Raw genomic sequence first — 16,043 nt, 5'->3', positions numbered from 1 at the left:
TAACTTAAGGAAACAATAAACAAAATGATCTGTCCAAACTTCTCGATTTAAACAATGGTATTTATTTAGAACATTTTGTCGTAGCACACCACACATAATAAAGAGAGTTGAATCTCGCTCAATTGTCCCTCCTGACTCTCTTAGTCAAGACGGTGGCTAAGATAACAAAAACTGGGGTTTTTTCATTGTATTGTGCCTCATAAAAATATTCAGTATGGAATTAATTTGCAGATGCTCTGGTTCAACATGAAACCAAACTTTACCAGAGATTCCTGTTTTTGAGCCATGACAAAGGCCAAAATGTGGCCTATAACAATTTTTCTTACAATTGGAATCACATTATGAAATAGTTTTTTTTTTTAAATTCTGAATCGCTTCAAACACGAGAGATCCTTGAGCATACAGTCATAAATCTACACAAAAATATTAGGCTGATGGTTCTAGTAGTGTGCAAGATTAGCTGCTGACAGATACACACACGGATGCACACGATCAAGCACATGATATGAGGTAAAATACCGCCACTAATGACACATTTACCCCTAAATGGACTGAACCACTAAACTGTTTCCTACTGGCTGGTTAATATCAGACTGTTCATTCTAAAAAAAGGCCTGTAAGGTCGGCCTATCTGCTGGGAAACATCATTGTCTGTTTGAATCAGAAGTTGAAAGTGTAATTTAGGGTTTGCAGGGAAATAAGTTGTTATGCAGTTTCTCCTCCAAAACACAAAGGACAGAAAAACATAGAGAACAGGCAAACGGGATGTAGAAAAAAGGAGATGAGAAGGTAGGAAAATGTAAAAAGACATGCTTCTGGATAGTAGTGTAATTGATTTCTGAAGTGGAAGAGAGAGAGGGAATACGGAAAGCTGTTGATATTGTGACTCATTTCCCCCTTTCCCGTCTGCCGGATCAATCGTCTACTGGACGAGGAGCTGACCAGCGGGAAGGCTCTGATCTCTCATATCAGGAGCACACAGACACTAATGCCTATACACACATTACATCAAAACACGTACGTATATCAAACACATATAAAATGTACTGTATGTTGGCAGGCACACATGCATCTTTTATGTTTCTACAAAATGCAAACTTAAGAGAGGAACTGAGATAAACACTATCTGCCAGCTTTAATTTAACTCCTATAACCTTATACACAACACCCCTAGCTCCAAATCTTTAAATCAAACTGAAATCTGAATTATTCTCTTTTGTAAGAAAATATAAAATATATTAATACTACAGTTATTGCACATATTTTTACCAATTTGAAAAGGGGATAAAACTACTTTTAGACATATTTATGGAAACAACGTCACCGCTTCAAGCTTGACTGCAGCGCTTTACTGACATCCAGATGCCAGTGTTCCTAGAAGACATGCTGTCACCGTCTGTGCTGCACTACAGAAGCCCTATAGCCTACGGACGTTGATACAAGATGCATTTTACCCTTTTTCTGCAAGAGAGTTCGTATTCCATTTGGAAAGTGAAAGATAGCCAGCTGGGTTAATTAGCTTTCTAAGTGGTAGCTTTCTACCGTCACCACTGATTCCTGGTTGTTATTTCAACACCTGCTGGGTCATTGACAGCTACTGAACCCACAGTGTATATTTTGCACCATGTTATACAAAGGAGAGGAGTCTAGCTAACATTTTCTGTCATTCTTTCATAGGTCAAAATGTGGTAATGGCAACTCACAGGAGCATAGAGTCTGTAGTACTGTGTGTATAAGCCATGGTTTCAATCATAACAGGAAGTAGTGTTGAGTAATATATGGAGTAATATTGGGAGCGCTCAGATGAAATATGGGACTAAGTAAAGGCTATAAATAAGCGTTATTATCAAACAATTTTTAATGCCCACCCACAATAATTTTGCTCCAATGAAATTACAGTACCAACTTTTTAATAGGAACCAAAAATTCACTGCAAAAAATAAATTGAAGGGGAGATTTCTCTGTAAAAATTAACATCAATTTTACGTTTGACTTAAAAAAAAAAAGATAATGAAATTAATTTGTGAAAGAATAACCACAATTTGACATTTGGTTATTTCAGAGTCTTTTCATGACATTGTTTAAAAACACCAATCAGTTCAGTACAATCTACATCAGTCAAGAACAATGATTTTTTCCCCTTCTGCATAAAGAGATTTCTATATATCAAAGACTTCAATTGTGTTACATACCCTTTACATGAATTTGCACATAATGTTACTGTGCAAATTTTTCATTTATACACACAAAGGGCTCTTATTAAAATGAGACTTGAGTTTTTAAATGCAAGCTTGAGTGATGCCTTCATGGTAATACGCTCTTGTAATGTGCAAAATTCATTGCTTTCCAGATATTCATGCTTTATTCGCTCTCTCCTCCAAGAATACTCATATCATCCTGTCAGCCTCTCACTTCTCTGTCCTCTGTCTCTCATCGCTCTCCTATCTCTACTTCCATCCTTCTTTTTTTCATTTTTTTTCACCATAGCTTCTTTATCGCTCTCTCCATCCCATCCATCTTACTCCCAGCCCGTCTGCACCTCTTCTTTTTGACGTCTCTCTCATTCCTCCCCGTCTTTCAACCTTGGTTATTTCCTCCATCTTTCACCGTTACCCTCACACTCTCTCTCGCCGCATCTCTCACTTTTCCTTGCCCTCCTTTCGTTTGCCATCCTTTTGTTTCTCTGCTCCACCATCTTTCTCTTTAGCCCTCTTTTTAGAATATGTCATTTTTCATACTTCCCAGCATCATCCATCTCTTGCTGACCGTGTATCCATCCGTTCTCCCTCTCTTTTAACCAGTCTTTGTTAGCTGATGACTAATCATGACAACGGGCCTTAAAACCTCACTATCACTAAGCAACTAACTTAAATCCAGATCAATAAAACACATTTAATTTCAATGATTTACAGACATTCTAGTGTCGATACAATATCTGAGTTTCTGTATACATGTCAAAAACAAAACCTCATAAACCTCTTAAATACCAAATGTTTACACCTGGATACAATAGTCTAAAATTATTATTTAAATCAGCGACTGTCTGATGAAGGATGAATCTTTGCTTCGATGAGAAGAGGTCATTCAAATTGTTCATATTGCAAAACTGACAGTATAATAACGTGTTGAACTACTTGTCATAAGACCTGCATCTCTATAACATTTTACGATGTTTTTCTTTATTTCTATATAATGTAATGCACTGTTAATCGTGTAGAGCGTTTCCACTTGTTCCTTTACAAGTATTGTTATTGTATATACAATATAATCATGTTTCTATTATGGTATGCATTATTTATCTTACTATTATACTATACTACTCTGTGTATGTGCTTTGGTAGCATTTTGTGATGAAAGCATTATTGCCAATAAAGCTTGACATTTTAAATGAATTTAAATGAAATGCATATACTGTGTGTTTATGTTCATATACTGCACAACCTGTACTCACGCATTTCACATAATAATTAAATTAAATCACACACATCACTGCGCTTCCACACAGTTACACAAACACGCCAATTACCTGTTCTTTAATGCTGTCACTTTAGGAAGAGGCTCAGTGACATTGAGGGAGGATCTGCATGAGGCACAGCTAACCTCTCACGTTCTTTCTTTGGCTCTTTTTTCAATGATGCCTTACAAACCACTGCACACTCCACTTAGTACTTTTGAAATAATGATTTACGTTTATGTGTATTGCATTACAAAACAAAAGCCGTGCTGAGATTATTTGTTGGGGTGTGCTTGCTGTCCAAAAAGGGCTTGAGAAACATACTGAATCCATCAAGCTTTTTCAGAGTTTTAAGCGATTATCTGACTGACATGTTGATGCTTAGTTTCTCTTCCTATTCCCTACTGCTTTTTATCCATCCTCCACACACTCCCTCTGGCTACTCCTTGTTTGCCTCCTCCTCATCCTCCTCTCTCCTTCACTTTTTCCAGCAGTAGAGCAGATAGGTTGACAGAAAACAGGTGGGTAGACAAGGAGTAAATAAGGCAGACAGGCGGTTAGGCATTTTGGGAAACAAACCGGTCAGCCAGACTGTCTGATGGTCAGTCATGTTGTTGGGGTAGCAAGTCAGTCAGTGAGCGAACCAGGTAGGCAGTGAGGCAGGCTAGCTTTTCTCTGTGTGCTGCTGGTTAATGGCATCAGGTGCTGCTGTCTACAATGATTAGTGCTGGGGCTGGAGTAATGGGCTCTGATAACAGTAATGGATCGGCCCACAAACACTTAGCTCAGTTTACTCTCTCTAATGCCCCTCATGGCCCAACCCTCAGCAGCTGTCTGTCTGTCTCTGTGTTGACACAGCTAACAGGAGCTCCACAATTTATAAAATACATTGCTCTCTCTTTTTCCTTTGTCCAGGAAGCCTATTTCTAGCTTTTTTCTCTCTCACCTGGAGTTGTCAATAACCACCACCTTCCTTTATTTCTTGAAACCGTACATAAACAATCACACCCACTCTACCTCTCTCTTATTTTTTCTTTTTATTCTTATTGACTGAAACTATACTTATTCATATCTCACATTTTCTCCCACACTTACTCGTTTCACTTTCTATTCTTCAATCCCTCTCCTTCTCATACTGCCCTCGCTCGCCTTCTCATCACCTTGTCTTTCTCTTTATAATAACCTCTATGATAACTTCTTTTTACCTGGCCATTGTTTCACACTCCTGCCTCTCTCTCTGCTGCCGCCTCACTCTTCCTTTCCATCATGTCTCTTTCTCCTCCCACTGAGGGCCGCTTGAACAGGTGGCTTGTGGAAGGTTGTTGCTGTGATCTGCTTGCTGGTCTGCAGGAGGCTGACTACCTGTCTGTGTGTGAACGTGTAAGAGTCTGCTGCTGAATGTTTGCGTTGGTATATGTGCGTACATGCATGTGTGCCTATGCACAGGTGTGTAGGCATGTTTGGAGGCCTGTCTGTGCCTATGTTTATGTCTGTGCACAAGTGCCTGTTTGTGTATGTGTTTGTGCCTGTCTGTCTGTCCTGCTGTAACCCTCAGTAATAGAGCAGGGAATAGGAGGGGAGTTCAGCCAGAGCAGGTGATTAAGAAAAATCCCTGCAAGATGGCGGTTCTACCGTCAGTGGCCTCCTCTGGGTAAACAAGGGAGGAATATGTGGAGAGGAATGAGAGCCTGGTGGCTGCTGCCGAGGACAAGGACAGAGCGGTTTATGACTTTGGGGGATTAACAAGCTGAAGTGGAAACTTTTCTAAGTAGAAAAAGAAATAAACTGTTCAGTGATGAGCATGATGGTGGAAATATAGCAGCCCTGACTATGCCATAAGGGTGTAATTGCTGCTGTCTGTGAATGCACGGACACAGGTATAAATTAACAGGAATGTGCATACACACTGACTGGCATGAACAAAGCAAACATACACACAGTCAGACAGGGTTGGAAAAGAAACAAATCACTTTTTAAAGTTTCCACTGCCTGGAGGCACGATTCATCTGCAACTGTCTTTCTAGAGTGAAGGCATGTGTGCTTATATAGAGTCCAGGTGCACAAGCCTATGTATTTATATGTATAGACAAATGCATTCTAACGTTGTGTGTGCTTGTTATTAAATGTATGCATGTGTGTGCACAGATAATATGGCTCACAATTCATTTACAAATTATTCTTTGTTATTGTTTGAGCTTGCACCAGTCCAGTGTCTGGTACACTCGGGAGGTTACAGATAATTTGGTTAAACTAAACTGCAATGAATATGTACTGTAAGTATAGAATTAATATTTGACCAAGGTATAGTGTGCACGCACATGTACTGCACATCTACTACTTAAAAAGTCAATTACAGTGCTTAGTAGTAACCAGGCATCGTGTTGAGAGGGGAGACTGATACCTCCATATCATATTAGTATCATTAATAAAGTATACCTGGCGAAGCCGACTCCTCTGCTGACCCCGTTGGCATCCCTCAGTATCCTCGTGGAGATAACATGACCCAGGGGCTTTAGCATGTTCTCCAGCTCCTGTTCATCCATTGACACCGGCAGGTTAGAGATGTACAGGTTGGTGGGGTCCTGCTCCTGTTGCTGTAAGGTGGGAAGGTAGAATAGCAGGGAGGAAAGAGGGCACAGAGAGAGGATGAAGGGAAGGGGAAAGAGGAGATGACAAGATAGTATGAGAAATAATGCATCACCATCAATTTTAAGAACTGTGAAATATGCATCAGCTGTGTGTCGTGAGCCATCACGTAACGTGTAGCAATGCTGTCAACAGTGCAACCAAACTCTTTCGGAACTTGCATAGCGCTTGGTTATATTTATACACTTACTCATTCATCTGCTTATGCAATATGATTACATCAAAAGTTCACAGCTTAACCGTATGTGAGTAAAAAAGTGAGTATGTAGGCCATATTATGGATTTGTATGACACCACACAAATCTGTATTAACATGCAGTATCACAGTACTTTTCATGGAGTCTTATGGTTGCTATTTTTACTTCAGTGTTTAAAGATCTAAAGAGAGTATTGTGTATTGTATAACAGTGTATTCACTGTAGGAGCTTCTGCTAGCTATGTGAAGCTGTACAGCTGGTTGTGTGTTGTGAGGTACTAGAGGGCTTGGTGAGCTCTATAGTAGAACAGCTGGACATAGCAGCCCAACCCTATCAGTCAATAAGTCAGTGAGCCAGGCAGCTGCATGTGTGTCCCTCGGCTATCCATCCATCTATGCTTCAAGTCAGTCAGTCTCTAAATTAAACTACATTATGTCATCCTTATCTTTAGGTATATCTTTATGATGCGTGTGTGCATTTGACGCATATTCTCTTCTGAAATATCAAATTAGTGGTACATCCAATCCATCTTCCACTCAGGTATTAAGTAAACTATCCAATCAGGCTGTCTGCCAGAGTCTGATTGCTACCAGCTTTCATTTATCACATCTACTTCATACCAAACATCCATATATTCTAATATGCTGATGCTAAGCAGGATAAAGTTCATCATCCTAGTTTGGCATGTAATCGTAATAACATTTACTAATTTGCACTAAACAGAAACCACAGTTGAGGCTGTTTGAATCGATAAATTAAAAGTTTGACCTGATGTTGGCGCTAGGTGAAAAGTGGCCGGGTCACCGTAATGATTAGAATTCATCCTGAGGCTGACAGTGACATTAATGTGTGTACTAGATGACACAGTAATCTGTTTATAAAATTGTATGCGCCCACAGTTAATGAATGAAATCACTGCAACTCTCAGCAAAGATCTGCAGCCAGTACTATAATGGGTTACTAGTAATAAACTAGCCTTAAACATATCAAATATTAAGAGCATTATAGTCAATACAAATCACCTCTGGAGCTATAGACCCTAGCTAAATCTGATGCTGAACAATATAGCTGTTAAGGAAGTGGAAAAAATATACATATTATTTTCTGATTTACTATAATTTAGTTGTTGTGTTTGTAAGTGTTTTATATGTGCTATATGGAGATCATAATAAAATCCTAATCCATTCAACAGGTCTTGAGACATTTCACTTAAAACCATAAATATTAACCTCATGGTGGTGCAAGCTGACAAGTCAGGGGATGACCAAAATCGTTAGGATTCATCGTCCAGGAACTACAAATCACTGCATAAAATTGTGTGTTGATCCATCTGGTATACTGTGTGTTAAGATGTTTTAGTATAAGACAAAAACGTTCACCTGCTGAAGGTAGCCAACCAGGCAATATTGTATGATATTTGTACCAAATGTCATGACAATCCTCCTAATAACTATCAGGATAATTCAGCAAAGCCAAAAATATCAACTTGTTATAAGCATCAAAGGTAAAGTCAAAGGATCACCAATGTCAGTAGGATTCGTTCTCTGGGGACCATGAATGTCTGTAATCTCTCCAGTAGTTGTTGAAATATTTCGCTCTACACAAAGTGGTCAACTGATGGACTGACATTGCCATTCTTACAGCCACGGCAAAACCATAGCTAAAAATGAAACAATCTTTTAACAGTAATTGATCTTGTGCAACCATTGTGAGCAGAACATTAAATGTATTATATTTATGGTGAATAATCAAAAAGTACATTTCCTACTCGTACTCAGTAAAAATACAGCCTCTTATAAGCTGATTGAAAGCTATCAGGTGGGTAGTAAAACCTTTGAATAGGATGTTTCATTTTAATGTAAGTCAGATCAATAATGGAGGCTTGGGTCTTTGAAAGAAACATTGTTGTACAGAAGGGCAATAATCTATGAGATGGGTATGGTCTATCATCTAATTAGACAGGCTACTGAAACTACCGTGAATAAGAATGACAATTTAGCAATCATCTATACAAATTGATGGAATGATGTGAATGCATGATAATGAATGATAAGAATGTCTTAGTTGTCTTATTAACCTTAAGAACTGGCAAAAAGACAAGAGAAGGGAAGTAAGGCCAAGTCGGGGTAGAGCTGCTGACTGACTTTGACCCAAAGAAAATAAAGACATAAACTACTCATAATTATAACGAAGCCTAGTATGCGTCGCTTACCTGCACCAACATGTTCATACGCAGGTTTGCAGTCTATAACCACCTCTAATTTACATTTAATCCAGTTGATCTGGTCTCCAATAAATCCCTCATGAAGACTTAAAAGTCTTACTCCTCACAATCTGAGTAAAACTTCAGAGATCTATTTCACAAGCATATGCAATACTGTAAACAGCGGCTTCAATACAGAAGTCCGTCTTCTTCTCAGTTGGGGGCTCTGAAGATACTTCAGTTGCAGCCTGCATGAAAACGCCGTCTTTGATACTCTTTACGGGCTCTGTGCTTCTCTACAGGTAACTCTGTCTCACTCTGCCTTCTTTTGCTTTCTGTTGACGGTAGAGGAAGAGGTTAAGGAGGAGGAGAGGAAGTGCCTCCACCAGCGTCCTGCCTCCATCTCTCCATCTGTCAGAGGAGAAGACTGGTCCCTCCCCTGATTAATTAACCGTCTTATCTGACAGGACATGTTTGATCTCATTAAAGCCTTTGGGAGAAAACTGCGCCCAATGTGAAAGCAGGAAAACCACAGTTCTTTCTCCTTTAACCAGGAACTCAATTACCCAACTTTGGGGCAAACTAAACGCCTCCGTCTTCTGCAGTTTTATCACATTTACGTGAGTTTGAAAGAGCTTGCAAGAGTTTGTGTAACACAGGATTTGGTAGTGAATGAGGCTTAATTAAATCTGCCCATAAAAATCTACTGTACACGTGTCACTCTCTTGCTAAGTCCCTTTGGTGTGTGTAGCCCTGCAGCTGCGCTTTCCTTTGAGTAGCCTATCACTGGTTATGTGAGGCGATGTTTTTCAGGATTATATCAAATAGGCTTCGTATTCCAATGCAGACAGGAGGTCTGGATCAAAGAATTAACTAACTGACTCACTCACTGGGCTAAGCCAATGATATGAGTGTATGTGTGTGTGTGTGTGTGTGAAAATTTGACTGAAAGTACTCTCGCCTATAAGCATGTGACAGTACATGCGGTGAAAGAGTGCGACTGAACGTGTAGCAGTAATTTGTGTGCGTGGGCTAATAGTAGAGGGCTCCGTTTGCAGGGGGGATTATCACAGGGAGGCCTCGTCTACGCACGGCCGCCTCGCTAAGTTTTCTCTTTGATGACGTTCCGCACCACAAAGCCCTAAATACCCAGATGAGAAGGTTACGGGGAGGAGTGGAAATGGGAGCATTTTGACGGGAGGTGAGATGGGCTGGCCCATTCCACAAGGAGATTTAATTTCCTTTAATGTCAGCCTTCGCGTACGCACTGCTGTCAGGCTATGAATGAAGCGGTAATTGAGGTGTGTGTGCGTGAGTGTGCACCTGTGTATATATCCTATCACAGAGTAATTATGCGTGTATGTCTGTTCCATCAAATATATATATATATATATATATATATATATACAGCTTAATATATATATATATATATATATATATATATATATATATATATATATATATATATATATATATATATATATATATATTAAGCTGTGTCTGTATCATTTCTTTCCTTCCAGGAGCATCCCTGTTTCTGGTGTGTGTGATGGCAGTTATGTCTGTCCCCTCGCCATTGACCAGTGTTGTAGAAGGTTAATGGAAAGGCTCCAGGCTGCGCTGGGCCTTTGATGAGCATAATTCCTTCACCTTGCCACCAGGAGGACAGGAAGAATCCAACTGTGTGTGTGACATGGGGGGGATTGGAGGGTGTGTGTTTGCCTGTGTGTGTGTGTGTGGGGGGTGCAGCCGATGTGTCATTTCCCGCTGACGGATGGCCCCCTTGCTGGAGCTGACAGCCCTGTAGCAGTTATTTCATTTCGACACCCTGCTCTGTTTACCTCACTGTAATTTCTGAGAACATTACCATGCCACAGGGGAGGGGGGGATATTATTAGAGAAAGGGGGGGGGGGGAAGACGGTGAGGATCTGGGTTATGCAAAAAGAAAAAAAAAAACACCAAAAAAACAAAGGAGAGGGAAAATAGGAGTTATAGATCTCTGTGCAAAAGGTGAAAGAGTGAAAGGTAAGAAAGAGAGCCGGAGAGACGAAGGCAGCTGACATGACAGGCAGATAACACATTAAAGGGAGCCCTTGTTGCCTTTTGACAACGCTTGAGGGAAAACGTCAGCCGTTAGAAGTCTCACGTTGTGCCTATGGGGCTCTTAGGGCTGTATCCATTTAACAGATAACAGTTAGACAGATAGATATGTGTCTTGACTGGGGGCATTGCATCTAACGTTGTATTGAGGCTTGGAGCTGCCCTCACTCTGTTGCAAACACTCTTTTCTTTTACTCCAGTGCAGTACATCCCCTGGATTTCTTCACCCCATTCTGTCTTTCATTCCCCTCCTCATACCACTGACCTCTCCAGAGCCTCTCTTTCGAGTCTTCTTTTGTCAACACTTTTCATTTCTTACACACTTAGGGCCTTATTTTTTCTCTGTCAATCCATTCCTGCTTGTCCTTCATTCCTCCCCCTCCATCTATTGCCATCTCCTGCAACCTTCATCATTGCTCCTTTCTGTTCTCCTTCTCTATTCATTCAGCTTGCTCAAGAGATTAGAGTTGTATGTGTAATTGGCTCTACAGAGGAGCTTCTCGGGAGCTCCCCCAAGCACTGGTACACACTCTGCAACGGGTGTGTGTGTGTGTGTGTGGATGTGTATGCAGTTGCCAATCTGTGGAAGAACACTGCACACTTCACTTCCCTCAGGTATGCCACTCTGGTCTGGTGTGTGACTAACCAGCAGCCTTGAGGAGCACAATTAAAGCCAAAGACAATGGGGTTTTGTGCTGTCTGGTTGGAGAAAACTGCAAGAAAGCAGTAGTTTGCTGTGTTTCTGCTGCTGTGAGCGTGTGTTGCTGACACGTTTGCAGATGCCAGAGGGAGCGTTCGTGTTCTTGTGTATGTAAGTTGAGGCGAGCACTCAGATCTTGCAGTGGGAACCTGAGTCTGTGGAATGCATTCCAAAGATGAGCACAGGGGAGGGATGTGGGATGTGGATGCTGGAAAGTGGGGAGAAGCATATGAGCACATCAACTCACTTCAAAAGCTTGAGTTTAATTTGTGAGGAGCCAGAATATTTGAAGACAAAAAGGTAGCACTACAAAGGAGCTATCATTCTGTCAGACGGCTAGTCAGCTGGTCAGACAACAGCAGGGGAAGTCAGCTGGGCAGCTTACTGCCCTTTGATGAGCGCTTCTCAACATTTCCACAGATGAGTGGATGGCAGGATCACTCTACTTTTCCCTTTTGTAGAGGCTGTTGTCAAACGCTTCCTCAACACACACCATTCTGTCTGTTATCAAGCCCCACTATGACACTACAACTTCAAATCCCATCCAAGATTTTACAACAGTGTGTACTCATCCCAACCCGTCTCCGTCCACTGCAACCACTTACAGCAGCTTCACACCATATGTAGTAGCTGTTAGCAGAGTCAAGCTGCAGTAAACTTGAAACTATAAGGGTTTAAAGATCAGGGTCAGACTCTGATGTGAAAATACGATTTGGTACCTTGCTGTCCATTAAATAAACAGCTGCTAAGATTGATTTATCCTACATTAGTACAGGGGCATTTTAAAGAGTTCAAAGTGTCTTTACTACAATGGCTACATACATTCATCATAGTCAGATTTTACCGACAGATGGGGAAACTTTGCAGGTTTGAATTCTCTCAATCTGATACATGTGCTTACAAACACATACAGGTGTACAATCCCACAACATAAACCAACATATGCGGAGATGTCTCCGACCTAGACGCTCTCAATCACAGAACAGCATGTTACAGAGCAGAAGAAAGAAAGCGAAAGCACAAGCTGGTAATGCGTTAGGTCCTTCTGCTGCTCACTAGGGGGCTGACAAAATTCACATTCCTGATTCAAACCGTCTGTTTGAAACAAGGGCTACGAGACGGAGGATCTGTGCCATCACCTAGGGCATCCGTTTTCAATCCAATTACCATATTATGTTTGAACAAACAGCCTAAAACACCTGTCATTTAAACATAGCTTTAATAGTGCAGCGATAAACACGCATTGGCAGGGGTTTAAGATAAAGAATGCAAACATAACAAGTAGGAATACATGTTAGTGCTTAAATAATTAAACTAATGCTTCTGTTATAGATAACATCTTTCCCCTAATTATTTAACGTGAACCACCACAGTGGGCTGCATTGCTATAATTATCTTCACGTGTAAACCTTTAGGTTTGATAGTTACATTTTAAGCATTTTTGAAGTTTTGGTGCATTATAAAGTGAGTTATTGCAATGTTTCTATCAATTATGTTTATGTGGACGCATTTAAGACAAGGTGAGATATGTAATGACAAGAGCATTCATTATTCAGATAGATTGTGGCATTCATTTCGAATTTCTGGCATTTCTATTTCTATTGCAATTTAAGGTATCTGCAAATACTTAGTACTCTCTTTAAATCTGTATACTGCAGCATGGCACTCTGAAAAAAATGAATTATGTAAGGTAATAAGGGGTCAGTTATGCTAAGGTACTTAACACCTCAGTCGGCAGGCCACTATCGGTGAATGAACTGTAACTGATAGCGGAAACATTTCATTTTAGAATGACATTGACAAAGAAACTATACTTAATGTGGATTTGGTCGTGTCATGGCCAATACTCGATGTGCTTAATAAGGTCAGTCTGATCAGGAATATCAGATTGGTGCATCTCTAATGGAGACGTACCTTATTGTATGGTTGTCACTATGATACATGACACAGTAAGAATGAAACAGACAAGAATCTTTGGTAGTCTGCACATACTGCACACATGCCCTTGGTCAAAACGATCTATTTTACCAATAATTTACATGTCAAGAAATGATTACACCCCCACCCCCCTCCCCCCATCCCCTTTTTCTTGTGTATTGACATAATATTGACACAACAGAGGTCAGACTTCTGTTCTGATCTGTGGTGATTTTCATTGAACGCTGCCGCACTGCTCAGTTCTTTCATTTATTCGCATTAGGATGTTCACATGATTGATCAGTCTTTCAGTAGTTGTAAGAAGATTCTCCACTCATCTGTTACAGTATGAAAAGCACCAACAGATGGTTGCTTAGAAAATGCCCATTAATTAACCTCTCAGTATCTTTTTTTTTTAACAAGTAACTCAAAGTTTGTCACAGGGCAAAAAGTTATTTGGGAGTTTTTGTCAAAAAGATACACAAGATAAAAACAGCTGAATATGAAGCTTATGAGCAAAAGATTAGAGGCTCACCTTGCTCACGCAGTGTTCCATTGGCTGGAATACAATGTTACCTGATTAAATAAAAACCTTACAAATTACCATACGTTGCTGCAGAGCACAGCTTAATACATCACATTATTCAGCTACAGAATTCTTCCCATGAGTGCAATGCAAGCCAATGACAACTAAGTGTGTCCTAGCAGCCCTGAGGCACTGAGGTGTTTAGTTTGGTTTTAAGATCTACACTCATTCACTCACATAATTATACACAACGCTCCTGCACGATGTCGCACCTCATATGTGCACAAACTCACACACATTGTCAATCTCTGTCGTAATATTGCTTAAGGAAAATTACTTTTTTGCTACTCTGTATTATGGCGAGATGATAGATGTTGTGTAAGGAACAACAGTGGGTGATACATTATTGAGCTTCCCAGTATGCTAACACAGCGGTGGGCTTTGTTTTACTCTCTCTCTCTCTCTCTCTCTCTCTCTCTCTCTCTCTCTCTCTCTCTCTCTCTCTCTCTCTCTCTCTCTCTCTCTCTCTCTCTCTCTCTCTCTCTCTCTCTCTCTCTCTCTCTCTCTCTCTCTCTCTCTCTCTCTCTCTCTCTCTCTCTCTCTCTCTCTCAGCTGGTCTTGCTCTCTGCTGGCATAGCTGGTAAAATATTCATTCAGCGAAGGGCACAGTGAGTGCTACGTCACAAAACTGGGTTTGGGATATTCTTAACTGTAATGTTGCATGCAAATTTGAGCAAAAAAATCAACAAAAAAAACACCCCAAAACAGGGAGAGTCATATACCATACAGAAAACATTGCACTGTCAAATTCTTGATATAATCTTTAATAGTATGACATCGAAACAAATGTATAGTTACTGCCACCATAAAAAAGATTAAGTGTGACTTAAATGTCTCCAAGGGAAAGGCTGACATAAATCTATATTTTTCTTATCGTCAACAAATCCTATGGAAAGGCAAAAAAAAACACACACAGTGTGTTACAGTACTTCCCAACCCTGTCAGTGGCATTTAGCCCCACTGGCATTAATACATATTGATGATTTAAATCTTTAAAAATGGGTCACAAGCATATAGCTTAAAAAAAAACAACAACCTAACATCCGCCTGTAACAGCAGATCACTGTCATTTTTGGAAATGTCACTCAAATAGGAGTAAATCCTGTATTTGTTGTGGACTGATACACATTTGGTGCTCTTATTAGTATTTATGACATGGATGGTGAATGTGGGATTATAAGGTGTTAACTACAGTGCCTCAGTTCATCGTAATAAATGTGTCATCCAATGCAACGCCATGGCTTTGCACTGTCTTAGTCAATACTATTTTAAACAGTTTTTAGACACAATGTATAGTGTATGGCGAAGAGGAACAGCTACTTTAAGCTTTGGTTTGATAGGCAATATTTAGTTTGCTTATCCTCTTTAACATTTCCAAGCATCCAGGAAGTGTCATCTAACATATTAGGTGTCATTTTCTCTCGTTTGCAGATGTGTGAGAAAGGGATCACACCTTTACTTTGCAAAACAGACATAACACCACTAAATTACGTCTGCCATCCATGTCATGGCTCATACATTTTGATGCCGGGTTAATGTGAATTTAAATGGGTCGATATGCGCTTCACCCGCTTAATCACGACCCCCTGATTTGATTTTGTATCTCCCTCAGTGAGCTACTATTCCAGAGATTAAAATTTCATGTGGAGCTCATATCAAAAATCCATTATTAACATTGAAGACGGGCACGCCGGCCTTACCCCTCTGCTCCAGCAAAAGGAGACAAACTCAGGCACGCATCGTCTAAGTGGGCACGCACACATGCACGCAAAGATGCTCTTTGCATCACTCCCTGAGGACGTCAAGACAAATTCATCTTCCCTTTGTAGAAATATTGAGGAATTTCCGTATAAACTGTGGTTATGCTCACAGTCGTGCTCCCTCAGCTCAAGAGTAGACAACATTCACAAATGTCTTTCCGGTTTCATAATACATTTTCATCACCGTAACCTTCGCATTTTTCCATTACGGAGTTTGCGACAACAGCTCATTGTGTTGTTGCCAGGGTAAATGCATTTTTCCGTTTTATGCATCATTCATGATATCATTTCTGAGATTGAATTCCTCCTGGCTGACATCATGTGGAGGTGGAGAGTGCTGGTGATGAATTTGGTTGTGGAGGGTAGGACGGTGTTAAAAGGAAATGGTGGCGAGCTGTTTGAGTCCAACTATTGACCAACAGGAGGACCTCTGTGAGCCGATGTAGGAAACCTACTCTACCTTTGAATTATGAATGGAG

At 40.4% G+C, this 16,043-nt stretch overlaps 1 protein-coding gene across 2 annotated transcripts in view; it reads right to left on the bottom strand.

Annotated features, from left to right (window-relative positions):
- rbms3 (RNA binding motif, single stranded interacting protein) overlaps positions 1–16,043 on the bottom strand; it is a 196,203-nt gene that overhangs the window by 71,112 nt on the left and 109,048 nt on the right. For both annotated transcript variants that reach the window (XM_062435758.1, XM_062435759.1), the window contains exon 5: positions 5,891–6,048. In XM_062435758.1, coding sequence (XP_062291742.1) covers positions 5,891–6,048 — 158 coding nt within the window. The remainder of the gene's footprint in view (positions 1–5,890; positions 6,049–16,043) is intronic.

The sequence above is a fragment of the Scomber scombrus genome, chromosome 16 (assembly GCF_963691925.1).
Source record: "Scomber scombrus chromosome 16, fScoSco1.1, whole genome shotgun sequence".
NCBI lineage: Eukaryota > Metazoa > Chordata > Actinopteri > Scombriformes > Scombridae > Scomber > Scomber scombrus.
The sequence above is the reverse complement of the archived record's forward strand: the minus strand, read 5'-3'. Positions and strand labels throughout refer to the sequence as shown.